The sequence below is a fragment of the Zootoca vivipara genome, chromosome 12 (genome assembly GCF_963506605.1).
Source record: "Zootoca vivipara chromosome 12, rZooViv1.1, whole genome shotgun sequence".
NCBI classification, from domain to species: domain Eukaryota; kingdom Metazoa; phylum Chordata; class Lepidosauria; order Squamata; family Lacertidae; genus Zootoca; species Zootoca vivipara.
The window spans coordinates 50,881,860-50,908,186 of NC_083287.1; the positions used below are offsets into that span (position 1 = coordinate 50,881,860).

A 26,327-nucleotide genomic window follows, 5' to 3' on the forward strand; every position below is an offset into this window, starting at 1 on the left:
ATCCCAGATTGTCGTCTTGTCAAATTTGTTCCATCTCACTGTTGGTATTGTTTTTGCCCACTGCTAGTGGTTCCACACTACAGCCACGATCAAGGACAAATCTGGAAGGGCCTCTAGTCACAGATTTACTGCTTCTCTGGCGGCATTCAGACAGCACTTTTTCCTGCGTTTTTGATGGATCATTCCACCACCATTCACGTGATGAAATCTGGGGCAGTATTCCACTCTTCTTCCCTTGGAGGTTTTTAAGCAGAGGTTGGATGGCCATCTGTCGTGGATGGTTTAGCAGAGATTCCTGCATTGCAGGGGGTTGGACTGGATGACCCTCGGGGTCCCTTCCATCTCTACAATTCTATTATTTTCATGGGAGAATCATGGGGGAACAGGGGCACGCATATCTATAGAGGGTGGCAGCATGTCCGACGGCATCCGCTGTTGTGCCACACCATGCCCACTGTGTGACATGGCTGTATAAATAATCCAAAAGGTCACAGTTCCTTAAAATAACAGTTAATGCAGTGTAAAAAGAGTGTTAGAAACTGAGACAGAAGCTCTAGCATTAAGGCATGGGAAACTAATGAAATAACCCCCATGTCTGAATCCACCCTCTGCCTCTCTTTCCTCTCTAGAAAGAGAGACCATATTTTAAAAAGGAACCAATCATTACTGATTATTCCAAAAGAACAGGTTGCACACTGTATTTTATCAACATGCAACGCTATTCCATAAATTTCAAGGAATGCAGCTTTCCAAAGGAAAGCTGGCAAGTCAGAAGAAACCGAATCCTTCAAAATTAAGCTGATCTCTCAAAGATAGAAAATGCCTATCCTTACACGGGGATGTGTCCAAATTTCAGAATTCAACGCAATGTCTCCCATTAGGTGTCTGCCATCTTAGCTACTGTTTGGAATAGAATGTGGAAGGTGGTGAACTCAGCAGGCCTTGTTCAGAAAGACCCTTAGATGTGGCTCCAAAGGAGTGAAATCTAAATCAGAACCACCCATTTTCACCTGGGAACCAATCTTGCATTATATTTCCCATTATGTGGGATCTGCACTGCTGCTCACTTCATCACCCCCTAGAACATCCAGATGCATTCTGAGTATCATAGTTGCTTGGTTTTATTTGAAACTACTGTCACCAAAGATTTCCACCTTCTTTTACTGGCCCTGCTCCTCTGCCTTTAACAGACGCCTGGGACGGAATAGAGAGAAGAGATGGGAGAAGCTTCCCCTGCTAAATTACTGCTTGCCAAGCTGAAGTCACAAACCATTAAGATAACACTCTTCTGATCGGCAGTTAACCTCTTTGCAGTGAAGTCGCATAGTGGTGGGTGAGATTGTGGTTTTTTAAATCTTCCCTCCTGGCAGAAAGCCCATCAGCAGCTGATTACCCTTCTGGACTCCCAGGTTTATAAAGTCCACTCCTAGCAAGTTATGCATTAAATTCTGAGCCATGGGTAAGAATATGAACCTGGGGGGTATAGGTGCCAAAGGCTTCATAGCATGGGGATCTGGCATGGCAAAAAAAGAAAAAGAAAAAAGACCGCTTACTGTTTGGAATACAGTACAGCTGGAGGGAGGTGGCAGTTGCAGCTCAGTACAGCCATGATGATGCCAGGAAAACCTCTGGCACCAGCGCAGGCATAGCTCTTGGAGAGGACCAGAGGGGAAACTTCTTCCCTCTGGTCTGCTCCCTGGCTATATAAGCAGTGGTGAACTTTAGGCTTCCACGTTTCAGCAATGCCCTATGCAATGCCAAACTTTGGCGCCACCTCTCTGTTCTAAGTCATTGTTGTGGTGCCCTCTTGGCTCAGTGCTCGGTCGCACTGCCCTAAATCTGCCTTTAATATAAGCCAGCTGCACCTTGCTCTCTGGATTAGCTAGTCCCAGCCCTCCCACCCTAAGTGTTATGCTGCAGGTCGGCTGGCAGACAGCCGGGCAGGCCCTGTGTGAGAGCTTGCTGTGGAAACTTTTGGTCGCCATATTCAGGGCCAGGGAGGAATTTGCCTTCACATGATATTGGGCCTGTCTGGGGGTTTTGCCCACCTCATAGCAATTGTCACAACTTGGTGGCAGATAAGGCATTGGGTTATTTAACTTATATGCAGAATTCATCATGTGAAAGGCTGGACTAGATGAATCCCAAGCCGGAATTAAGATTGCCAGAAGAAATATCAACAACCTCAGATATGCAGATGACACAACCTTGATGGCAGAAAGTGAGGAGGAATTAAAGAACCTTTTAATGAGGGTGAAGGAGGAGAGCGCAAAATATGGTCTGAAGCTCAACATCAAAAAAACCAAGATCATGGTCCCATCACCTCCTGGCAAATAGAAGGGGAAGAAATGGAGGCAGTGAGAGATTTTACTTTCTTGGGCTCCTTGATCACTGCAGATGGTGACAGCAGTCACAAAATTAAAAGACGCCTGCTTCTTGGGAGAAAAGCAATGACAAACCTAGACAGCATCTTAAAAAGCAGAGACATCACCTTGCCAACAAAGGTCCGTATAGTTAAAGCTATGGTTTTCCCAGTAGTGATGTATGGAAGTGAGAGCTGGACCATAAAGAAGGTTGATCGCCGAAGAACTGGTGCTTTTGAATTATGGTGCTGGAGGAGACTCTTGAGAGTCCCATGGACTGCAAGAAGATCAAACCTATCCATTCTGAAGGAAATCGGCCCTGAGTGCTCACTGGAAGGACAGATCGTGAAGCTGAGGCTCCAATACTTTGGCCACCTCATGAGAAGAGAAGACTCCCTGGAAAAGACCCTGATGCTGGGAAAGATGGAGGGCACTAGGAGAAGGGGATGACAGAGGACGAGATGGTTGGACAGTGTTCTCGAAGCTACGAACATGAGTTTGACCAAACTGCGGGAGGCAGTGGAAGACAGGAGTGCCTGGCATGCTCTGGTCCATGGGGTCACGAAGAGTCGGACACGACTAAACGACTAAACAACAACAAGGCATTGGGTTGGATCCTTGGTCAAAGAGGGTGTTGGGAGCCCCACGCAGGTCCAAGGAATCGGCTTTGCCAGTGGTTTTCAACCCGTGTGCCGTGGCAACCTGGGGTGCCTTGAATGATGGTCAGGGGTGCCACGAGCAACACTGACCTCAGTCCTGCTTTTCCCTCTCTCCTCTGATGTCCTCCTGCATCTCTGCCTTCCAAAGGCTTGCACAGCTGTTTGTTGCAGCCCTGGCTACAAGCTCCCAAGGTGAATGGTGCTGAGGCGGACCTGGAGTAAGCAAGCAACTCGGTGAGGGAGCCCAGACAGCCAGTCCACCAGCCCTTGCTGTTGGGAATGGACAGACAAATGGGAGGCTGCGCAGGACGGTGTGTGTGTGTGCACTGGCCTTTCTTGTGCTTGCTGTGTGCAATTCCTGCCTGGGAGCTGAGTGCCCAGGGCTGAAGGGGAACCTTTCTGCTAAGCAGACCCAGCTGCACCCACTGCTGCCTCCCATGGTAAAGTGCTGACCTCATGTTCACCTTTGACCAGTCTCTGTTGGGCCACTACTGCTGGGGGCATCCTCTTTCCAGGCCCCTGTGGGGAAGTGTGAGGCGGCACCTCTTTTTGAGGCAGGGGGCAGTTCAAAGACCGGGGGGGGGCAGCAGCAGCTGCCCAGAGGACTCCCAAGGGGAGGGGAGAAGAGAGGAGGCTGAGGGAAGACTCCACAAGGAAGGGTGTTCAAAAAAGGGTGAGGCTGCTAGCTCTGCAGGCAAGGGGTGACGTAACTGGGCACCGGAGCCCCACAGGGCTGCTGCAGAAAGAATGCAGCTGGTCAAGGGAGCTATGGATTCAAAAAGGTTGAAAATTATGCTATGCTGTTAAGGAGATCCAGGGGAGATGCTTCTGTCTGAACGCCCCGATGGGGACTGGTGGGCCAAGATGGTGCTCACAGCGAGTCACCCCAATTTGATGTATGCCATGGGGCGATTCTTCATCTTGGTTAACCCTGCCAACGCCTGCGCCAAAACCTGCTGACACCTGTAATAAATGAAGTTGCAGCCCTTTTTGTCCCCAAATGCTTGCAGCTTCACCGTGCCTTAGCCCCAACTTCCCACGGCTTCACTGCACCTGGGTCAGCAAATCCATATTGCTTGTGCCACGTTTCTGTCTTATGAGCACACAAAGCTGCCTTGTTGCTGCTTAGAGATGTCTAATCACATCTCTCCAGAATTTCGAACTGGTGACTTGGTGCATGCACAAAACATGCCTCATCCAGAGAGCTTCCTAATTGGAGAACCTGGTGATTGGACCTGGGACCTTGAGCATGAAAAAAAAAGTGTGTGTTCCTCCACCACTGAGGTTATTTAGGGAGTTGAACTGAGTGCTCTAATGTGAGCAGAGGAATGCAATTCAGTTTGCACTGAAAGGCAAACCAGCAGAGTTTGCTCTTTTTGAAACAATATGTCGTCCTTTGGGACTGGCACTTCCCCAAATATTGAAATGCTGTTCTCCAGCCAAGCAAAGTGATTGAACATGCATATATTGAAGTGTGCATAGAAATGCATATATTAGTGAAAACAACATACCAAAATGCATTGTATCAGAGAAAGATGTGTACAAAAATGTGCGTATTGGGAGAAATTCACATTAAAGTGCTGGTAAATCTTCATGAGGACTGAAGAAACTGGTGTGGGAATGTGAAGAACTAGAGTTAAGTTTCGAGAGATGAGAAACTGGGAGAAATCAAAACGACCAATTCACTCATCCCTGACATCTTCACTAAACGTCCTTTGGATCCAAGTGGATTTGTTATTTCTACTAGAAGCGTGTAGTGATGGTGGCTTCTTTCGTTTGGCGATCTTCTTTCTGCACAAGTCCATTTTCAAAGCTACTGTTGACAGCCGTGTTGGACCTAATGAAAGGGAATATAAATAAACATGAAATAAAGTAGCCTCCTATCGCCCACTAGCCTCATCTCCACCACTGTCATCTCTTCCTTGGAGACTTCCAAGCTGTCATCCATCTGTGGTTACCTGGGGTAAGCAGAAACCATCCTGGCTTCTGACTCGATCCCAAAATGTCCTGTTTTTTGGTCCCGTACTCTTGCGCAAATCAGCAGTCTCATGCCAGAGCACTGGACAAAAAGGCGCTCATTTTTTGCTACAGCACTCTGGCGGAAGACCAAAAAGATAAGCATTCCAATTTTGATCAGCAGGATGTCGGAGGGGATGGCATATCTAAGCCTGGCAGGACAGCTTACTCTATGGTGTTAACCCCTTCACACATTAATTAGACTTAAGCATGTTGGTTATATGAAACTGGTCACCCCACGATTAGCAATCACATTTGTGTGTTTGTTTAAACTAAGTATGAGACACAGAAGCAGATTGTTATCAAGATAAGAGTGCATGGAGTGAGGAATGCATTTTCTCCTCTGCCTCCATGAAATTTCCCCCTCTATGGCAACCAAATCCTCCCTACCCCAGACCCCTGAACACTATTGCTAACTTAAGCCACCCTAGCATTTTCTGACAGCTAATTTGCTTTCAGTGGGGGGCAGATTTCACAAAGATTACAGATTGGGAAGAGAAGCTTAAACTGCAATCCCAGGAACAATCCCAGGAACAACCATGGCAGGAACCTGGTGCTAAATTTTCCAAAACACGAAAGGCATTCATCATGAATGTTGTCATATGTAGTTAGGCCTTTATATTCTGGAGAAAAGTCCTCGGTGGACTTACTTCTCCCCAAAAGAGGGGCAGTGTTTTACCAGGACTTACAGTGGGATGGGGGCAGAATGGAACAACCTGAGGGCATGCAATGTACAAAATGTGACCTTATATACATATTATATTTCTAGAATCCCATGCAACTCACATCTGGCTTGCTGGGGATTCTCCTATGTCGTCCTGAAGATCTTGGTTCTGCGTCTCAGGAAGAAAAAAGCAGAGGATTCCCGCAAACAGTGCTGTGCCTCCAAGTATCACCATGGGAATAGCAGGGTGGTATTTGTCCAGGAGAACAACCAGCGGGGCAAGGATGCCGCCTACTCTGCCAACCACGGAGCACAAGCCTATACTGCTTTGCCTGGTGGAAGTAGCAAAACACAGAGAGCGATGCCTGAAAGGAGGCGCAGACAGATGTGCTCTGCCAGGGGCAAGTTTCCAGAAGCAAATCACCCACACCATGCAGTAAACAATTACACAACAGGAAGGAAAGGACAAATATCTCGGTTTTGGGATCTCTAATGTTCTCGGGGGGGGGGGGGGGGTTCAGTCTTAAATGCAGTTTGTGATTTCATCATTTTAGTGCACATTATACACATTATAAGTATGCAATTTTGCACCCATCTTTGCAATCAATTTTGCCAAACACAATGCATTTAAAATATGTTGTTTTCATGAAAATATGTACCTGTATACATTGGATGGTGTTCAATTATGCTTTACTCAGAACAGACTCACTGAAATCAATGAACATGCCTAAAGTTGGGCTCATTCATTTCATTGCTAACTGCTCTCTTGGGCAAGCATTTTGGTAAAAGGCTTTACGTTCCTTGGTCTGAGGCTCCTACCGGTAGCTGGATGGCATCCCTTGGGGCACAACACAATGCTGCCCTTTATTTTGCTTCGGAAGAGCATTGGGGTCAGGTCCAACACAAAGTTGACAAGATATACTGTCAATGTCCCGCACTTATTTAGAGCACAATATGTGGAGGATTCATATCTCAGAACTTTCAGAAGATGCTTTGTACACTGAAGACTGCAGAGTTCAGGCACTTGAATCTTTTGCTTATACCTCCAGTTAAACGATACCATCGTCATAAACTTTCATCATAAACTTTTTGTTGCACAAGCCAAAAGGCCATGGGCATCATCCAAAAACACCAAAAGCCACTACATATAGAATAAAACCACAGTCATATCTACTATATTTCTTTGTTACATAGAATAAAATATAGTTCTCATGCAAAATGTACAGATTAAAGCCCCCCTTTCAGTTGACCACTAGTTTTAAAGAAACCAGGTAATATACCAGGTGGTGGGAAATTTAGAATTATGGAATCATAAGAGTTGGAAGGGACACCCGAGGGTCATCTAGTCCAACCCCCTGCAATGCAGGAATCTCAACTAGATAATCCATGACAGATGGCCATCCAACCTCTGCTTAAAAACCCCCAAGGAAGGAGAGTCCTATATGTCTTCCTCATACCCTGGAGAGACACTACTTTCTTGCTTGGTTATTTATTTGTTTGTTATATTTATACCCCATGGTTTTTCTCCGAGGAGCTCAAGTGTACATGGTTCTCCCCCTCCTCATTTAGCCCTCACAATAATCCTGTGGGGTAGGTTAAGCTGAGAGAGACAAGGGGACCCACTGAGCTTCATGGCTGAGTGGGAATTTGAACCCTGGTCTCCCAGGTCCTAATCCGACACACTAACCACAATGCAACATTGCCTCTTGTTGGTATATGGCAATTCCCTAGGTTTTCTAGCATGGATTGTAACTATTCAATATTTCAGGTTGCAGACGAATAAACATGTCTGAAAATCTCCAACATCCAACTGGCAAATAACCTCCGTGTTACCATCCTTGCCCTGCCCCCCCCCCAATGTCTCTCACAACTTAGATTGGGATTGTTGTCATTATGCCTGTGGATAAAACTGCCCAGGTAAAGGTGAAAGAGGAAATTCATTTTCCATGCCCGTAAACCCAAGAGATCCTCACCTGATAACTGTGGGAAAGATTTCAGCAGAAAACACATATGTGGTTGAAAAGGAGGCAGCCAGTGCAGACTTGCCAATAACAGCCAGCACCGTCACGATCACAGGGAAGTCTGGGCAAAGACAGGCAAGTGAGGTTAGAAATCAGACCACAAAAAAAGGCATTGTTGAAAGACCACAGGCCTAGCAAAATGTCTAATCCAGTTCTGAAATGTCATCTGTGGTCCTACGGAAATCCGGAGCTATTGTCACCACAAATCCATGGGTAGCTAGAATGGTTTCTGGGGCCCATTTGGGGAGAAGACTGGCAGTATTAGAGCACTTGCTTTGCTTGTAGAAGCTCTCAGTTTCAATTTCTCCATGGCTCAAAAAAGAAGCAAGGGGCAGAAGATCGGGTCCCCAGTGCAAAAGACCCAGGGCTCAGGCCTTATAGCTCCTATTAACTTCAACAGTGCTTGCCTGTTATGTCCTCTCTAAGAAGAAAGAGATAAAAGGGGGAACACACTGCACAAACACGAGACGAGTTCTGAGAATACACAGGCATACATCTGTGATCCTTCTGAAGTAGCTCTGTATAGCCAGGGGCCTTTGGGTCACATCTTACATTGGGGATGGGGGATCTGTGGCCTGCCAGATGTTGAACTTCAACTCCCATCATCCCCCAGCCAAGATGGTCAATGCTCAGGGATGATGGGAGTTGAAATCCAGCAACATCTGGAGGGCTGCAGGTTCCCCTTGTCTGCCTTGCAGCTTGCCTTCCAGATTTTCTCTCTCAAGTGGCTTTTTTACCTGTTGGAATAGCAGGGATGATCAAACACACAACTCCGCTCAGGAGAAGCCAAGCAGCCTGGCATTTCTTCCTCCCCATCCACTGGAGGAGGAAGATACAGGAGGCTCGAGTCGGTATTTCCACAGCTCCAAACACAAGCTGGGTCATGTAGATGTCCAAGCCAAAATCCCCAACCTGGTGGCTCACTCCATAATACACAAGACTGTCTGCAAACCTGAGAACAAAGCAAGAAATTGCTATTCATTCTGCATTTATTACTATTGTTCATTTTAATTCCTGGCTCACACAAGCCCACCACTAAACTTCAGTGCTGGTTAGAACCAGGGTGCTGCATGTGATGCAGTTCTGCAATGTCCCAGAACTGGACGCAGAATTCAGCTTCCTCAGAGTCTAAATTATCATTTTAAATCCTAGTGCTCATGGCTGTGAAAATTTATAGGCAGTGTTTGAAGTCTCAGAAGAAGCCAACTCTTCTCTTTTTTGCTGCCTCGGACTAACACAGCTGCCTCTTGGAAACTATAGTGAAACAACAACAAAACAGGTGGTGTCAATGTGTGTCATGAAGACTGATAAAAAAACAGCCTAAAAACTATTCCTTTAGTGGGAGGAACATAGGTACGAGATCGAGATCTTTGAGGAATTTAGAGGATACTGTTATTGGTTGTTTTCGGATGTGAATGATGAGACAATTGTATGTTTTTCTCTCTCTTTTTTTCCACCCTTTCTTTTTTCCTTTTTTTCTTTCTTTTTCTTTTTTCTTTATGTCCTGGAATATTATGTTTATCACTATTTTCAATGCACCATGATTGTCTTAATTATTATTATTTAGTGATGAAAGCTTCAGTTTCTATTAGCAGTATTCTCTTTTCTCTTTTTTCCCCTCACTTTATTATTATATGATTTATATGATTTTGTATATTATGATTTATGTATGACTTTTGTATATTATGATTTATATATGATTTTTGTATACTTTTGTATATTATTATTATTTACATATTGTTATGTACTGAGCTGAATCCTAGAACAATAGGATTCAGAATCAGCGGGAGCTACCCAATCCAACTCCAGGTGGAAGTGAATCCGCAACCTGATTGGCCTGCTGGAGCAGCCAATCAGGCGGCTGGCAGAAGTGAATCTGCTACCTGATTGGCCTGTAGGAGCAGCCAATCAGGCTGCAGGCAAAAGTCAATCCACAATATAATTGGCCCACAGGTGTAGCCCTGAAGTAGCCAATCACGCAAGGCCCATTGTGTAAATAATGTATATAAGCAGATGGTTTTGGGAAAAGAGCCATTCGTCTTCTCTTCTCCTCCTTGATGACTATGAGCTGAATAAAGAGCATGAAATTCACTCTTGACTCCAAGCATATTTCACTGGCGACGAAGGTGGGATCCTGCTGAGCTGACCGCCACCACGCACTGCACCGCAGCACCGCCACCTGCTGCACCGCTGCATCGCACCGTGCATCCAGGCTTCAGCTCCAGGACCCAAGGAACCCAGAATGGCAACCGACAGCAGCTTCTCGCCATTCAAACCAGCATCAGGAGACTGGGAAGGGTACGCCGCCCGTTTCAACTTCCTCCTGCAAGCGAAAGAAGTCACCAACGATGCCATGAAGAGGGCGACATTCTTCAGCGTCTGTGGAGAGGAGACGTTTGAAATCGCCCGGGCTCTCCTTGCACCTAGAGATGTCGCTACCGTCTCTTACAAAACAATAATGGAACGGCTGAAGGAGCACTTCTCACCACAGCCCTCGGTGGTAGCTTGCCGAAATGCCTTCTACGCAAAACGGCAAGCCCCGGGGGAAACCATAACTGGGTTTGTGACCTCCCTCCGCCAAGCCGCCCGGTTATGCAACTTCTCAGAATTGGAGAACATGCTTCGTGACCGCCTCGTCGGTGGCCTGAGGGACGAGATGTTGCAACGACGCCTCTACGCCAAAAAAGACCTCACGTTCCAGATTGCTCTGGAGGAAGCCCTGGCAACCGAAGCCGCCGAGAGGTCAACGCAAGAGGCACGACCGGCCCCGCCATCCCAACCGAGGGTCTACCACGAAGACCTCACCGACGAATCCGAATCTGACAGGGAGGAAGTACACCGAGTACAGCGGCGCACTCAAGCAGCACACACACCACAGCAGCCTCGACGAGAAGGAGGGAACTGTGCAAGCTGCGGGGAGAACTTGACTCCGAATATATTTCACATATGATTTATGAATTTGTGATGGTTTGGTATGATTGTGGTTTTCGAGTATGTATGGACTGTATTTTAACTTAAACCTTAATAAAGTTTTTTTTAAAAAAATAGATTTCTACCTTGAACCCTCCCTTTTTGTGAGGTATTGATTATGTAGCTGTGATGTAGGAATGATGTATTTTGGGGGTATTTCTTGGTGATGGGAAAACTGATAAAAGTGGAGGTTCTCTTTTGTTTTGGGTTCCTTCCTTGATCTCTTGTGTGAGGGGAAGGACCCTGTTGCAACAGCAAAAATAAAGGCTTTGCTTCTAAAAAAAAACAAAAAACTATTCCTCTGGATACAGCAAAAGCATTTTGCCCATTGCCCAAAACATTCCTATGTTCTGTTTGACCGGGAGCTGTGTGTGCAGCTACCTAGATGTAGATCTCAATGGCTGGATTCTGTCACACAGCCCTGCCTGAACCTTGCAGTCATTTGCCAAGGCACTTCTTCCTGGACCACCATCATCCAAAGATGGTGACTTGAAAAAGGATCACCTCAGAGGCATCGTATTTGCAGAACATGTGCTCCAGAAGCAGGCCTGCATGACAGCAACTCTGATGTCATTTTGGCACCTGGCAAAGACCTTTGTTTGACAAGTGGGGGTATGGTTTTCGTTCCACCCATTCCACTGATTTTTGTGTTTTCCTTGCTGCTTACCGCTCTTTTGTTTATTTGGCAATTCTTGATATTTGTAGCATGTGTGCTATGCTTTCATTTGTCAGCCACCCTGGAAGTGTAGCAACCAAGGGTAAGAGAAAAGTCCTGCCTTAGACCATACAAAGGTCAAAGGTTTAGCTATAAGTTGCTGGTTGTGCTCATTTTATACATGAAGAAACAATAACAAGGAAGTTTAAACAACTGATGTCTTTCCACACACAAAATTGAAGCCACATAAATGTTATACAGTCGTACCTCGGGTTGCGAACACCTCAGGTTACGAACAACCAGGGTTACGAACTTCGCAAACCCGGAAGTATTTTCGCCGCACGCACGCACGCAGAATCACCACGCACCTTTGCGCATGCGCAAAGCGCGAAAATAGCGAAAATAGCGCTTTGCGCATGCGCAAAACGGCGGTTCGGGCCCTTTTCGGGTTACGAACTGCGACCCGGAACGGATCACGTTCGTAACCCGAGGTACCACTGTATATTGGTTGCTGAATTAATGTACTTCAGAATTCTTACCAGACTATGGCCATGATTAAAGTCAAAATCCTTAGACGCGGCTTCTTGCAAAGATCCAGGATATTCCCGGATTTCACCTTCTCTTCTGGAGCCAGCTTCAAAATGTGCAAGATAAGACAGACACAGAATATCAGCCAGAATCAAGGACAGCTTTCCCCAACCTGGTGCCCTCCAGTGGCTTTGAACTACAACTCCCATCAGACCCATCTGCCAGGGCAACTGTGCTGGCTTGGGCTGATGGGAGTTTTAGTCCAAAACAACCAGAGTGCCAGGTGGGTTAGCAAGTTGAACTAAGACTGGAGAGATTCTACTCAGCCACAAAACTCACTGGGTGTACTTCGAATCATCTCTCCCCCTGCCCAAATCTCACATGCCTGTAAGGAGGCTAAAGCAGGGAATGGGGAACCATGTAAGCCAAATGTGGGTAACCTGTGGTCTTCCATATGTTTTTGAACTGTAACTCATGTGATTCCCCAGCCTTGGTTATACTCACTGAGGGTGATGGGAGCTGCAGTTGCACAACATCTGGAGAACGTTTCCCACCTGGTGTAAGCTTGGAGGAAGGGTAGGATATACATTTTGCATAGCTGTCAACTTCCGGATTGGAAAATAAGGGATCAGCAGCGGCACGGCACCGGAAATCCGTTCTGCGCATGTCCAGACATGCACAGAAGTGACTTCCGGTGCCAGGCTGCCCGTGTTCGCATGTCTGGGCACCAGAAATCGCATGCACAGAGGCGATTTCCGGCAGCACTCGGCAAGCCAAGTGAGCGAGCAGCCAGCCGGGAGCCGGGACATTTACACAGCTGAGGAGCCTCCCTGGCCAGCAGGAGCTGCTTTCTTATAAATCCGGGGGATTTGGATATATTTTTCAATTCAGGATGACAGCGGGAAACGGATTTAAATAAGGGGGTTTCCCGGGAAAAACGGGAGGGTTGACAGCTATGATTTTGTAGTAAATAAAATAAAATGAATTTGTAGGGACAGGTTAACAGCTTAATAAGGGATGCTTGAGGTGGATATGCAACAGATTCTTTTAAAAAAAATTCTAATGCAGCATGAGAGACTAGAGTATTGGATTGATTTGATCTATTGTGTTTCTATGCCGCTTTCCCTCCATATCCTCCCCAGACATTTTCGGAAAAGGAGCAATAGACACCCCAGGCTTTGCTACCTGGTTGAGTAGTTCCTCTGAGATGGTTCGTTTGTTAATGGAAGCAGCCTTTCGAAGCACCTTTTTGGCTTCCTCGACCTTCCCTTTTGTCACAAGCCATCGCGCAGACTTGGGAAGAACCCTGAAAAAGACAAGAGTTGGTTCCGGTTTCCGCCGGCAGGAATGGCGGACCTGTTTTCCATCCCTCTGACCTTCGTAAGGAATTTGGCGGTTGCTAGGGGAGTAAATGGCAACCCCCTACCCTCTCCGGGGGTTACGGAGAGGGGCCGCTGGCCCGCGATGCCCCCAGACCCACTCCGACTGTTTATGGAGTGGGGGGAGCTTGGGCTGAAAAGCACTTACGAGGGCCAGGACTCCCGGACGCTAATCTGCATGGCGGGGATTTCCATGGTTAAAGAAGATAATTAGGCTTAAATCTATGGACATACTTCAGAAGGAGGGGAAGAAGCGCTGTTTACTGCTGAGAAATCTATGCTGCTGAGGGAGAGGAGTTAAAGGCTGTATATCATCTGGAAGAAGGATTGATGGGGACGGAGCGATAAGGGAATGGAGTTTTATTTTTCTTCATATGAGTTACTTCGTACCTTCCCAGACGCGATGTCCTGGCTTGTTTGGAGTGAAAGAGAAGCAAAAGACTGTGTGAGTTGAACTTTATAAACTGTTGTTACTGAGCATATTTTTTAAAGATGTGGAGTTGCCGATGAGAAAAGCCCCCCCCCTAGTCGGACGGAAGGAGTCCTGGACGCGTTCGGAGGATTTGTGAGCTGTGACGCACTTTGAATTGGAGCAGCGACCTGAAGCTAAGTTCAGCTATAGGGCAAGGAGATCCATTAATTTACCAAGAGTTTATGGTTTGATGTTTGGGTCTTCTGCCTGGAAAAGCTGTAAATTTTATAAAGATCGTTAATCTTCATGGCTATGAGAGAAAACGAAAGTGATTTGAGCTTTTTAAGATGGCGCTGCTTCGACGCAACAGGGAGCTCCAGACTAAGAAGATTTATGGGGAGGCTGGACTGATTAACCCACACAGGAGAAAGAACATTTGTGAAACCTCGTTTGATATTTATCTCAGCAGCTGGGAAACAATCGGTTGAAAGTGGAAAACATCTATGTGACTGTAAGGGGAAGATCTGGATTATTATGAACTTGGAGGACGATTTGAACTTTAGAAAAAAGACGGCAGTGGACGGTTGCGAGGAATCCCCAATTTCTTGAAGCATGGGAATCCAAATAAAAAATTCTTTAGACGATTTGGCATAACATTCGGTTTGATTGATATATATATGTGTATAATTTGAAATAATGAATGTGATATAATTGGTTTTAATTGGAAAATTAATAAAATATATTTTTAAAAAGAAAAAGAAAAAGACAAGAGTTTGTGAACAGTAGGTGGAGAAAGAGCCAGTGGCAGGGCCAACTAATTCTAGTTGTGGGCTTGTCCACACGCACGGGTCCAAGCAGTTTCCTGTTTGTCCCATGCAGGGCTGAATTTAGGTGTGACGAGGCCCTAAGCTACTGAAGGTAATGGGGCCCTTTATATGTCCAGCTGTCCTTTGTCAACAACAAATTGCTGCTGTTTTTAGGGAGCAGGCAAGCAGGCAGGGCCCATTACTTACATCATAGGAGCCTACACAACACAAAAAACTGTTGGTGTATGTAGGCTTTATTTTATTTGTTTTTTATCTTATATTTTGGAAATGTACATCGTGGTTTATTTTCTTTTAAAAAAAATTGGGACCCCCCAAGAGAGTGGGGCCCTAAGCTATAGCTTGTTTAGCTTATACGTAAATCCGGCACTGGTCCCATGCTTTCTAGGCAGCTTTGCTCTTGTCCCGCTATTTCCCCTGGGAAAATCCTCTCTTTGGGAATAAATTGGAGCAAATGTCAATCAGGAGAAAACTTTGCTTTAATTCAGTGGTAAAAATCAAGTTTCCCCGGGGGGAAACAGCAGGGCAAGGGCAAGTCTGGGTGAGCCCTGTATCCTCATTCTCCTCCCTGCTGAGTTATACAAGGGATAATGCTGAGACTAAGAAGCTGGCAGGCAGTGTCATTTTGTAAGAAAGAAGGCAAGTGGGAGCCATCTAAGGGCAGATTGAGATTGCTGGGGATGTGCCCCATTCACTCTAATGAACCAGTCTCCTGGGTTGTTGCACAACAGTTCTCTTTCAGTTGCAGTACAAACAAAAGAGGTTCCAACAATAGTGTGGGATATTGCAGTCAACTCTAAGTATGCATGACTGCTAGTTCGTGCATGAAGGGGTTAAGGACCATAGAGTTGTATTCCTAGATAGACTCATCAGTCCAAAGAGAAGTGAAGCCTCTGCATCATATAACCAATGAAGGAGGATATGTGTGGAAGCTTGCTCCCAATCTTACAGCATGTGTTTGGAACTATATTCTGTATTTTCTGCCTAAGAGCACTTTGCCTGTATTTTCCTTGCTGCTGTATGGAACAACGCATGGACTGAGACCTTGAATCTGTAAGTAAATATTTTAAAACTTACTTGCCAGTGTGTGTGATCTGCTCATTGCAAGAGGGGTAGGAAGAGGTCAACTGCTGTGTTTGGCATAAAAAGGTATAACACCCTATATTCCTAATGCTATACTGATGCTTGATGTTTGTGAGTTCAGTCTCTGCTACTGGGGCTCTCTCCCTGCAGAAGAGTGTACAAAGCCCTATGTTTCGAATCCAAGCATCCAGCCAATTGTTTTGTTGATCACCCACACTAGTGGGTCCACAGGGATTCATATCTTTTCTCTCAGATCTTAACTCAGGGGCAGCTTGGGTGAGAGGTACTCCTTCAGGTATTTTGATCCCCAGCTAAATAGAGCTTTATCTTGGTCCCTGGCAGATCATAAAATATGACAGATCTTAAAACACAGGGTGGTTATGAGCCTATGTTACTGTTACTCTTAATGATATAGTATGCTGTATTATTTTACACACAGCCCCATTATGCTCATTTCTGGTTCTTGTGCACACTCACCATATATAAAAAAAGAGGGCAAATGCTGGAGCAGAGCCAGCAAACTGGTAGTTCCTCCAGTCACGGATCGAGTATGCCAAACCAGCCAAGGCCATCTGCCCAATGCCTTGGAAGCAGTAGCTGATGATCATCGCAAGCGGGCGATAGGAAGGCCCAACCCACTCCGAAGCTAAAAGGGTTCAAGTTACAATCAGTATCTGAAAAAGACCCTACCATTGTCAGTCACTCACATTTTAAAAAAATAAAATCATTTAACCACCCGGCTTTATTATAAGCTATTTTTAAATAACAGTGGATTAATGTGATGGTGTCAAGGAGGAGGAGGAGGCTGGAACGCTTGCAGCAGTTACTGATTATTTGGATTGGGTCCCCAGTTTGTGAGACACATTTACACAAACACACAAATCTTGTCCATCAGACTTCACCTGAAATACCTGGCACAGCCTGGCTCTTTCCTTAGCTAAGCAGGTGTCATGCTCTCCACCCACCAGGCACACTAGGCTCCATCTGTCCCCCAAGCAGTCTTTACCCTACCTCAGTCCCCTTGCAAATTGGCACCTAAAGTGTCTCAAACAAGTGGGCATCTCATTTCATGGTTGGGATGCTTCTGTACGAAATGATGACACTGTACCTCAACAGGGCCGGATTTAGGTTTGATGAGGCCCTAAGCCAGTGTTTCCCAACCTTGTGCCTCCAGATGTTTTTGGACTACAACTCCCATCATCCCTAGCTAGCAAGACCAGTGGTCAGGAATGATGGGAGTTGTAGTCCGAAAACATCTGGAGGCACAAGGTTGGGAAACACTGCCCTAAGATACTGAAGGTGTTGAGGCCCTTTATAGGCCCAGCTATCCTTTGTCAACAACAAATTGTCGCTGTTTTGTGTTGAAAATATGCCATATGGTCTTTTATGGACCTAATAGGTCTCTAAAGCCATTTGCACATGTTGCCAGGCAACCAGTTCATGCAGAATGTAGGCGCCCTATATATAGAAATGAGCAAACCAGTGATATTTTAGGGAGCAGGCTAGCAGGCAGGGCCCATGACTTACATCATAGGAGCCTACACAACACAAAACACTGTTGCTGTACGTAGGTTTTATTTTATTTGTTTTTTTTTATCTTATATTTTGGAAATGTACATTCAGTTTTTTTCCTTTACATTTTTTGGGGGGCCCCAAGAGAGTGGGGCCCTAAGCTATAGCTTGTTTAGCTTATACGTAAATCCGGCACTGCACCTCAACATTCACCTTTAAACAGTGTTACCTTGAGAGAAAATATATCTACAGTCAAACCTCGGTTTACGCCTACCTCGGCGAGTGACCGCCGTGGACCCGGAAGTGTTTACATCCGGGTCCCATGGCGTCGGATGCACAGCCACGATCTGCGTAGCGCGTGCGTGCGCAGAAGCGCTCTATCGGCGATTTGCGCACGCAGAGAAGCGTGCCTTCGGCAAGCGACCACTTCGGTGAGCGACTGCTTCCGCGGAACGCATTGCAGTCGCAAACCGAGGTACCACTGTATTTGGGGAGGGCAATATATTTGTAAAAAGCAAGTTGTGCAGGTTGGATAGAGTAAGGCAGTGCCCCCAACCAGATGCCCCACAGATGTGTTGGGCTATAACTTGCACTGCCCCCAGCCAGCAAAACTGTTGTGGTGCAAAACATCTGGAGGATAGCAGTTGTGGAAAGAGTGTGACTCTTTTGACAGCAAGGCCTAAATCTCTCCAGAGAAGCGGAAGTATCTCACTTAAAGCTGACATGCTGATGCTGATCCCAGCAAAACCAGCGCCCACGATGAATCTCAGGGTGGTGTAGACGTAGAAATGTGGAGAAAATCCTGCCCCAACACCAAAGGAGCCCATGAGGAGGAGGCTGAGCAGGATCATCTTGTGACTTCCAATCCTGGAGGAGGGAAATGCAATACAAGATGGCTCAATCTGCAAAAGGGAGCCTACCTCACAGAGGGCTTTATCCTTAACTTCCGCTTCTACTGTGCCCAGAAACCACAGGTCTGAGTGGTTTCCCCCTTGTCCTGCTCCTTTCCAAGGGAAAACCCGCTCTTTAGCGATAGATTGGAACAAATGGTGCTTCGGGGAAACTCAAATTGCCATTTGTTCCGACTGAGTGCTACAAAGAGCAGCTTTCCTCGAGAGGAAAGCAGGGGGACAAGAGGAAGTGAGGATAAGCCCAGAGTTATTGTGGGGATGATGATGGTTTATATTGTAAGATCTCAGGGCGGTTCACAGCATAAAATACAGGATAAAAAACAAGTAAATGATTAAAAACAAAACATCAAAACCATGACCCGCTCCCCCCTTCCCAAAGGCCTCGTTGAAGAGGAATATTTTCTCCTTAAACCTAAAAATATATAATGAAGGCACTAGGTGAACCTCCCTGGGGAGAGCATTCCACAAATAGGGAGCCACTGCAGAAAAGGCCCCGTTCTCGTGTTGCCACCCTCCGGGCTTCTCAATGAGGAGGCACACAAAGAAGGGCCTCCAATGAGGATTGCAGAAACGCCTCTCCCCTTCACCTCCTGAAAATGGGAGTGGCCATTTTCTCTCGGCTTCTCCACGACATCTCAAAGTTATACTTACAAGTCGCTCAGCGGGCCAAGGATCAGGGCTCCCACAAGACCACCCGCCATGTAAATAGATTGAGAGACGTCTTTTAAGTTATTTCGGTCACAAACCAAGTCAAACTAAAGAAAAAGAAGAAAAATCCTTGTACTTCCCTCACCTGACACTGCATTGTGTACAGTATATCACAAATCCACACTGTTTCTGGTTTTGTTTGGGTAGTTTTAGCCTGCTCTTTTTAAAAATTTAACTGTTTCACTTGCTTTCATAATGTATACCATTTTATTGTTGTGACCCGCCCTGGGCCTTATGCTGAAGGATGGCCTCCATTTTTGCTCCACTTTGGTCAAGTCCCCTCACTTACAGAATACCTTCCCTGGTGAGGTGAATCTCCTCACCCTCATTATTAGCGCTGAGGCAGAATTTTAAAACATTCCCGTTAGCTCCAGGCATTTGGTGGTGGAAAGACATGGTTTTTCGCAACTTTGAGAGGGGTGTGTGGGGTTCCCTCCCCCCCTTTTTTAAAAAAAAAATGAGTTGTTATTTGCCATCCTGGGCTCATCCTGGGCTCCTTTGGGAAGTAGGGCAAGATGATGATGATAATAATAATAATAATAATAATAATAATAATAATAATAATAATCCCCTCTTTGGGGAAAATTCCAGAATGCTCAAAAAGAATTGTCCCCTGTGGAGAGGAGAGAGAAAAGAGCCACCATCTTGTTCCACCTCAGGTGATCTCTCCGTCCCCTAACTGCCACCAAACCTGACTACTGAAACATCATCCTCCCTGAGGGAAGGCGATTTCTAGTTTTTTAAAAGTCTCCCAATTTTTTCGCTCTTTTTTCAAACAGAGTGCTAATGTATGCATATTCCTATGTAAGCTGCCTTGCGAGGCTCACTTGAAAAGTGACGTGGAAATGTCTTCATAAACAAACAGATGAATGAATGAAATAAACTTTATTTCGCAGTTAGCCAATGGCCATAGCAACAATAGAACAAAACAAAATATACAAATAAAAACATTGAGTAAAAGGCACAATTTACATATAGAAACATTTACAAATAAAATATACAAATAAAAACATTGAGCAAAAGGCACAATTTAGTACCCTAAATTATCATTCAGTTAGTTATTCCTATGTAAGCTGCCTTGCGAGGCTCACTTGAAAAGTGACATGGAAATATCCTCATAAACGAACAGATGAACATTTGCTAGTAGCTTTGGGAGAGCCTCTGAAAACAGGACATTTCTGCTTCTAATATTCCAAATTTATCTCACGTGGGAATTAAGAGAAAAATTAATAAAACTTTCTCGTTACCTCACAGAGGTGTCAAAATGGTTAGAGGACTCTCCCTCATGACCTACAAGGCCTAAAATTGGGTAAACGTGCGATCTGGCATAATCTCCTTATTAAAGGTAATCCTTATTACCACAGTATAAAAACTGTATCCCAGCCAAAAAAAATATCACACAGCGGTTTAAACGTTCACGCCTTGTTATTTTTTTACCTCATTAATACTGAGTTTCCCTCACAAAATGGAAACCAGGGAAACCGGAAGCAGGGAGAATTCCCACAACTACAAAGTATACTTGGGGAATGCAGGCTGAAAGCCATTAATTTCTTTAAAAGTAATCAACTGAGACCTAGACAATTAACAAGCAATTGTCTTTAAGAAACATGGACTAATTATTATTATTATATTATTATTAATTATTTATACCCCGCCCATCTGGGTTTCCCCAGCCACTGGGCGGCTTCCAACAGAAATATTAAAATACACTAATTTCTTAAAGATTAAAAGCTTCCCTAAACAGGGCTGCCTTCAGATGTCCTCTAAAAGTCTGGTAGCTATTGACATCCATTGCTGTAAAGTTCTGGAATGACTATATGACGTCTTTTCCTCCCTCTCTCTCTCTCTCTCTCTCCTGCTTGAATTGTCTAATAATAATAATAATAATTTATTATCTCTGAAACAGTGTAGTTTCATACTGGCAGAAATCAGATTCGGAAAGTAAGAATGGACATTAAATAAGCACATCATCCAACCAGGTTTCAACATCAAAGTGCTTCAAGATAACTATCCCATGATATGCAACATCTGGATTAAAAGAAGAGGAATGCCACTAATCTATCCGAGCTCCACACTATCATAGGATCACTGGCTTTCCCCCCCAAAAGCATTCCCTGTCCTGTCTGTTCCCCTATCCAGTGTTTTAGTTGTAAGGGCAGCACCAATGAAATCACTTTACAGTTGTCTAGTGTGGTTATCAATTGATGTGCGTGCATGCGCACACACTTCAGGAGAGACAGAACCGAATTATGTAACAAGGGCTGCAAAATACCTCTGTCAGCAACGACGGCGTTGGATCTGTGGGGTACACCCAACCATCTCGGCAGCCTTCTGTGGAATTTAGTCCATATTTTATGATTGAATCGATATCCCCTTCCACAGGACTAAACATGGAACATTCCTCAAAAGAGCCATCTAGTTTCCTGGGAATGGTCAAATTCAGCTGCTGCTCTTGGGTCAGGTTTTGGGTAATATTAAGGATCCAGTTCGTGTTGCAGTAGTGAGGCACGTCCATGACAATGAACACTTGTCCGAACACGTGAAAGGGAATTAGGAAATTGGGGATGCAGATCAGCAGCACCAGCCATTTCTGAAACCTCCCGAATTCTCCGATCACCTTCAAGATGTCTCCAAATCTGATCATTCTGGGATCTTTGGCAGCCGCTCTGCATGGTTCTCACACCTGGGACTGAAATTAATGTTTAAACACAATCATGGCTATGGATTAAGTGAATAATTAATCAGGCTTTGGCATCGGATAAACTTAAGAAATATATCCTATCACAGCTACTGCAAAGGCTATAAACTTTCTTTCTTTCTTTTTGTTCTCTTCTTATTCAGTCCGGGTGCTGTTTTGACTTTAGTATGTATTTCCTCCAATTAAAAAGAAAGTGAGCCTCAAGGCTATAAATAACATGTATGGCTGCGTCTACAGCAAACATTTAGAACACTGCAAAGCATCGTGGGAACTGTAGTTTACGCCTAATAATGCTAAAATCCCCAGCACATTTAACAAATAACATTGCCCAGGGTTCTTGGGGTGATGGGAGAGACTGTGCTTTAAACGTATGGTGTGCAGGTATGCAACCTTAGATGAGTTATGTTATAGCAACAAGACGGGGCCATTTAAATATTGTTTGCTGCAGGACAAAAATGAGCCTCAAGTCTTTCTTGCTGTCTTGCATTTGGTCCAGCGTCCTGTTCTCACAGTGGCCAACCACTGGCCTAGTAGCTGACAGCCTGGAGTCTCTCTGAGCTTGCTATAAAAGGAGAGAGGAAGGTTTGGAGAAGGAAGGACAAGAAACCTAAAGGCCCTGAGGAAAGAGTCGGGGCCTGTTCCTTTATATTTTTCTAAACTGACATAGAACTAGCTGGGAATCATCAGTGTAAGAACGTAGCAGAACCAGGGCTGAGCAAGAAGAATAAACACTCAAAGGCTGGGAACTGCTGCTGTTTGAGAGTTCATTGCTGGCAGGGACAAACACAGACCAAGGTCTGCATCCGACACTGAACACGAAGGCTTTTAGTCTGCAGTGGGGGAGTTGTTAGACTTTCCCCCCTTTTAAATAAATTCCATATGTATTCTCCTGAGTCCATAGGTAAAGGTAAAGGGACCCCTGACCATTAGGTCCAGTTGTGACCGACTCTGGGGTTGCGGCGCTCGTCTCACGTTATTGGCCGAGGGAGCCGGCATACAGCTTCTGGGTCATGTGGCCAGCATCAGAAAGCCGCTTCTGGCGAACCAGAGCAGCACACGGAAACGCCGTTTACCTTCCCGTTTGAAGCGGTACCTATTTATCTACTTGCACTTTGATGTGCTATCGAACTGCTAGGTTGGCAGGAGCTGGGACAGAGCAACGGGAGCTCACCCTGTCGCGGGGATTCGAACTGCCGACCTTCTGATCAGCAAGCCCTAGGCTCTGTGGTTTAAGCCACAGCGCCACCTGCATCCCTATGAGTCAGTCCATAAACACCCCCAAAAGAATGCCATGCGGTCAGGAGTTGTCCCGTTTCCCCTGCGAGCTAACAGCAGTCCGTACTGAATGTCTGCACTGCAGGCCCTGTTTTGCCTGAAGTGGACCAGTTAAAACGGACCAGCAAAGTTGTGCTTACCAGGCAGCCTTGCTGAAAACTGGAGAAGACCAGTGTTAAAGAGGTGCCGGTTTTGGCAGCACAAGTTTGACAAGGCAGCTGAAATAAATAGATTATTTTAAGGATCATACGTGGTGGAACCGCACCATAATATATCAGTTCCGGCAAACACCATTTAAAGAGACTAGTAACATAGTACGTTGCAAGCTTCAGAGTACGCCTCAACCAGCATCGTTGCCCCTATTTTATAATCAAAAATGCTGGTGTTCCTTACAAGGACTTAAGTAGATTTTTGACTCATTAGCTGATAAGCGAGCACTTGAAAACTGGTCTCAAGTTAACATTCCCTAGCCGCCCAGAGTGGCTAAGGAAACCCAGCCAGATGGATGGGGTATAAATAAAAAATTATTATTATTATTATTATTATTATTATTATTATTATTATTATTATTATTATTATCCAGGTGGCACACAAACATTTGACAAATTGCTTTAGTTGAAAAAAATTAACAGGAATGTAAAAACAGATGGCTCTGACACCTTTTTGTTTTTAGTTATTTCGTATGTTAACAGGTGTAGTCATAGCATAATTACCCCCATCAACCCATGAAGACGTATGGCTTAATTTATCTGGATTTCACAGTGCACAGCCTACTATGGTTCTGTCTTACGTTGATATTTGTATGTTCAGAAAAACCCTTCAATAAAAATATTTACACTTAGGTACCTTTCAGGGACTTCCAATGGCCATTGCAGAAGTGTCACTTAGTTGGAAATTTACATTGGATTGTCCTGTTAGTTACGGAATGAATGGCTGGCTCCCATGGAGAAACCACCACTCATATATACCGTGTTCCCCCCTTTTTAAGACACCGTCTTATAACTTTTTTTCCTCAAAAAAACACAGGGTGGCTTACTTTCGGTGGGATGTCTTATTTTTTTATTACTGGTACGGTTTTTACGGCTCAGGGCACTGGCTCAGGGCGCTGCTGGGCTCTCTTGAGTGCTCGGCGCTGCAGCAGCCACCGGTTCTGAGTGGCGGGGCTGCAGGCATAGCTGCCAAGTTATCCCTTTTTTAAAGGGATTTTCCCTTATGCTAAATAGGCTTCCTCGCGTGAAAAGGGAAAACTTGGCAGCTATGGCTGCAGGAGTCCTTGGCCGGGCCAGGTGGAGGCCGCTGGCTCAGGCGCTCCGCCTGCCACTGCAGGGCGCTCCAAGCTCCTTGGCCGGGCCAGGCAAGGAAGAAGCAGTGAGCCCAGTGGTGGCGGCAAGCATGGAAGCGGCAGGGATGACTGTGGACGAGAAGGTGGAGCGCGGGAATGCAGCCAGCAAGGCGAGAGCGCGATCAGCTGTTAAGCGGAGCTCTTGGAGCGCCACTTCACAGCTGATCGCACTCCTGCAGTGCCGGCCGCATGGAGTGACTCTGTGAGTGGAGGTGCCTGTGGGGGTTGGTTTCCGCAGCGCGTAAGTATGCCTTATTTTCGGGGTATGTCTTATACTTCTCAAATGCTTAAAAACTCTGCCATGGCTTACTTTACGACTACGTATTAAAAAAGGGGAAACAGGTAGTATGTAAGAAGGGGCAAAGCATGCTTTGTGTTCATTTGGGGTTTTAAAGGGGTGTCTGCTTTTTTAAAACCCTGTATTCCACCAGTATGTATTCACAATTCCAATGGCTCAAACTATTATCCATTTAATTATTTGATTCATTCAGATACTGCCTTTCATACAAACATCATAGGCTGGTTTATAGCATAAAAATACAAAATAGAAACACAAAATACATAACATAACAACAGCAACAAACAAATACCCCCCCCTCCTTCTACAAACACCATTAGAAGGCCATCGATGGTTTAATCAGCCAAAAGTTTGGTTATAGAGGAATGTTTTTTGCTTGGTGCGTACCTGAATATAGCTCAGGACAGACATGTTATATTGGTGTGTCTTGAATATACAGGTGAAACTCGGGGAAATTAGAATATCATCGAAAAGTGCATTTATTTCAATAATGCAACTTATTATTTTTTAATTTCCTTTTAATTTTCACAACTGCTTTCTTTTGGAAATTCCACAGTAATAAGACAAATAGTTACAATAATACAAATGGAAACATCGCTATTACATTTCATTAATTACATTCCATTTATAATTGACCCGCCTAACAACAAATAATTACAATTATTTGCACGTCATGCATCTATCTCATATATTGGTTTCACCTTTTGAGTTGCATTACTGAAATAAATGCACTTTTTGACGATATTCTAATTTTCCGAATTTCACCTGTATAACAGTTAAAAGTTATGGCCTGTGTTTCTTAGGTTTCAAAAAGTCGCCTGTCTTCCCCCATTATAGGTAATGCTTTTTCAGACATTTAGCTATGGAAACTGTACAAACAAACGCATATGTGCAAACCTCTGTTTTCCTCAGGTGCACTGGAACTTTCAAGTACTGTACAGGGATAAAGCTGAGACCAGCAGATCACTTCCCACAGACATGCAAAGCTACAGAGGTCTCCTGATAAGAGGAACGCTCAACTATTTCACTTATTCATTTCACAAGAGTATTTACAACCTTAATACATTCCATCCCAGCAAATTCTCATGTTGGACTCACAAAGAGAACACCTGACACTACAGCATTTTGAAACAATAAAACAATTTAAAGCTAATAATCCACCAGCTGTAAAAAAAAAAAAGGAAAAGAAAGAGTGCAATGGTTTTTAAGGAGAGGTTAGATTGCCCTCTGTCATGAATGCTGCAGCTGAGGTTGCTGCATCGCAGGGGGTTGGACTAGATGACCCGTGGGTCCCTTCCCACTCTATGATTCTGTGTATACAGAAGGTGCCAGGTTCAATCCCCAGCATCTCCAGGTCTGGCTTGATACAATGCTGATTCTGATGTTTTCTAGAAGTCCTACAGTGAGTCCAAAGGGATTTACTCCCATATATGTGTGAGCATAGAGCTGCACCCTGAATGCTCCCAAGTTTATTTGCACTATTCTGTAAGAAGCACGACCAGATCTACCCTAAGATATTGATGTTCTTTTAAACGTGAGTGCATTCTTTAATCTGCTCATATTACATTCAGATCGTTCAAACCAAGTTATTCTAAGGGGCACTTAATAGAATTGATTTTTTATTTCAATTTTCTTTAAACCAAATATTTTTATCTGCTGGGTTCAGAGTGGGAGGGGAGGAAATTCACATATTCTTCTTGGCACCTTGGAGCAATCCATACTGTGGGTTAAAGGTGAGTTATTGTTGTCTGTTCAATAATGTCTTCATTCGGCTTTAAACACGCATTTCCCAAACTACCGTTAATTCTTTTGCTGGGCCTATGGAGAGGAAAGAAGGTTAAAAGGAGATTATTAAATTCATGCATAGGTTTTCTGCTCCAAATGATTTTGAATGGCAGGTGCATCAAGCAAACCTAGGAATTGGTTCACAGAAGCTGCCTCACACAGAGTCATGGTTTTGGGTCCATGTAGGTTAATATTGTCTGTTCTGACTTGCAGCAGTGTTCCAG

General features: G+C 44.9%; 1 protein-coding gene across 1 annotated transcript in view; it reads right to left on the reverse strand.

The window, feature by feature from the left end:
- Positions 1-1,919: 1,919 nt before the first annotated feature.
- Positions 1,920-26,327, reverse strand: part of LOC118092092 (uncharacterized) — a 37,698-nt gene continuing 13,290 nt past the window's right edge. The window contains 11 exon segments of the mRNA XM_060281067.1: positions 1,920-4,859; positions 5,825-6,034; positions 7,676-7,784; positions 8,461-8,675; positions 11,888-11,982; positions 13,062-13,182; positions 16,052-16,220; positions 17,799-17,953; positions 18,649-18,752; positions 20,978-21,381; positions 26,117-26,136. Of these exon segments, the coding sequence (XP_060137050.1) occupies positions 4,766-4,859; positions 5,825-6,034; positions 7,676-7,784; positions 8,461-8,675; positions 11,888-11,982; positions 13,062-13,182; positions 16,052-16,220; positions 17,799-17,953; positions 18,649-18,752; positions 20,978-21,381; positions 26,117-26,136 (1,696 nt within the window). The 3' untranslated portion in view covers positions 1,920-4,765.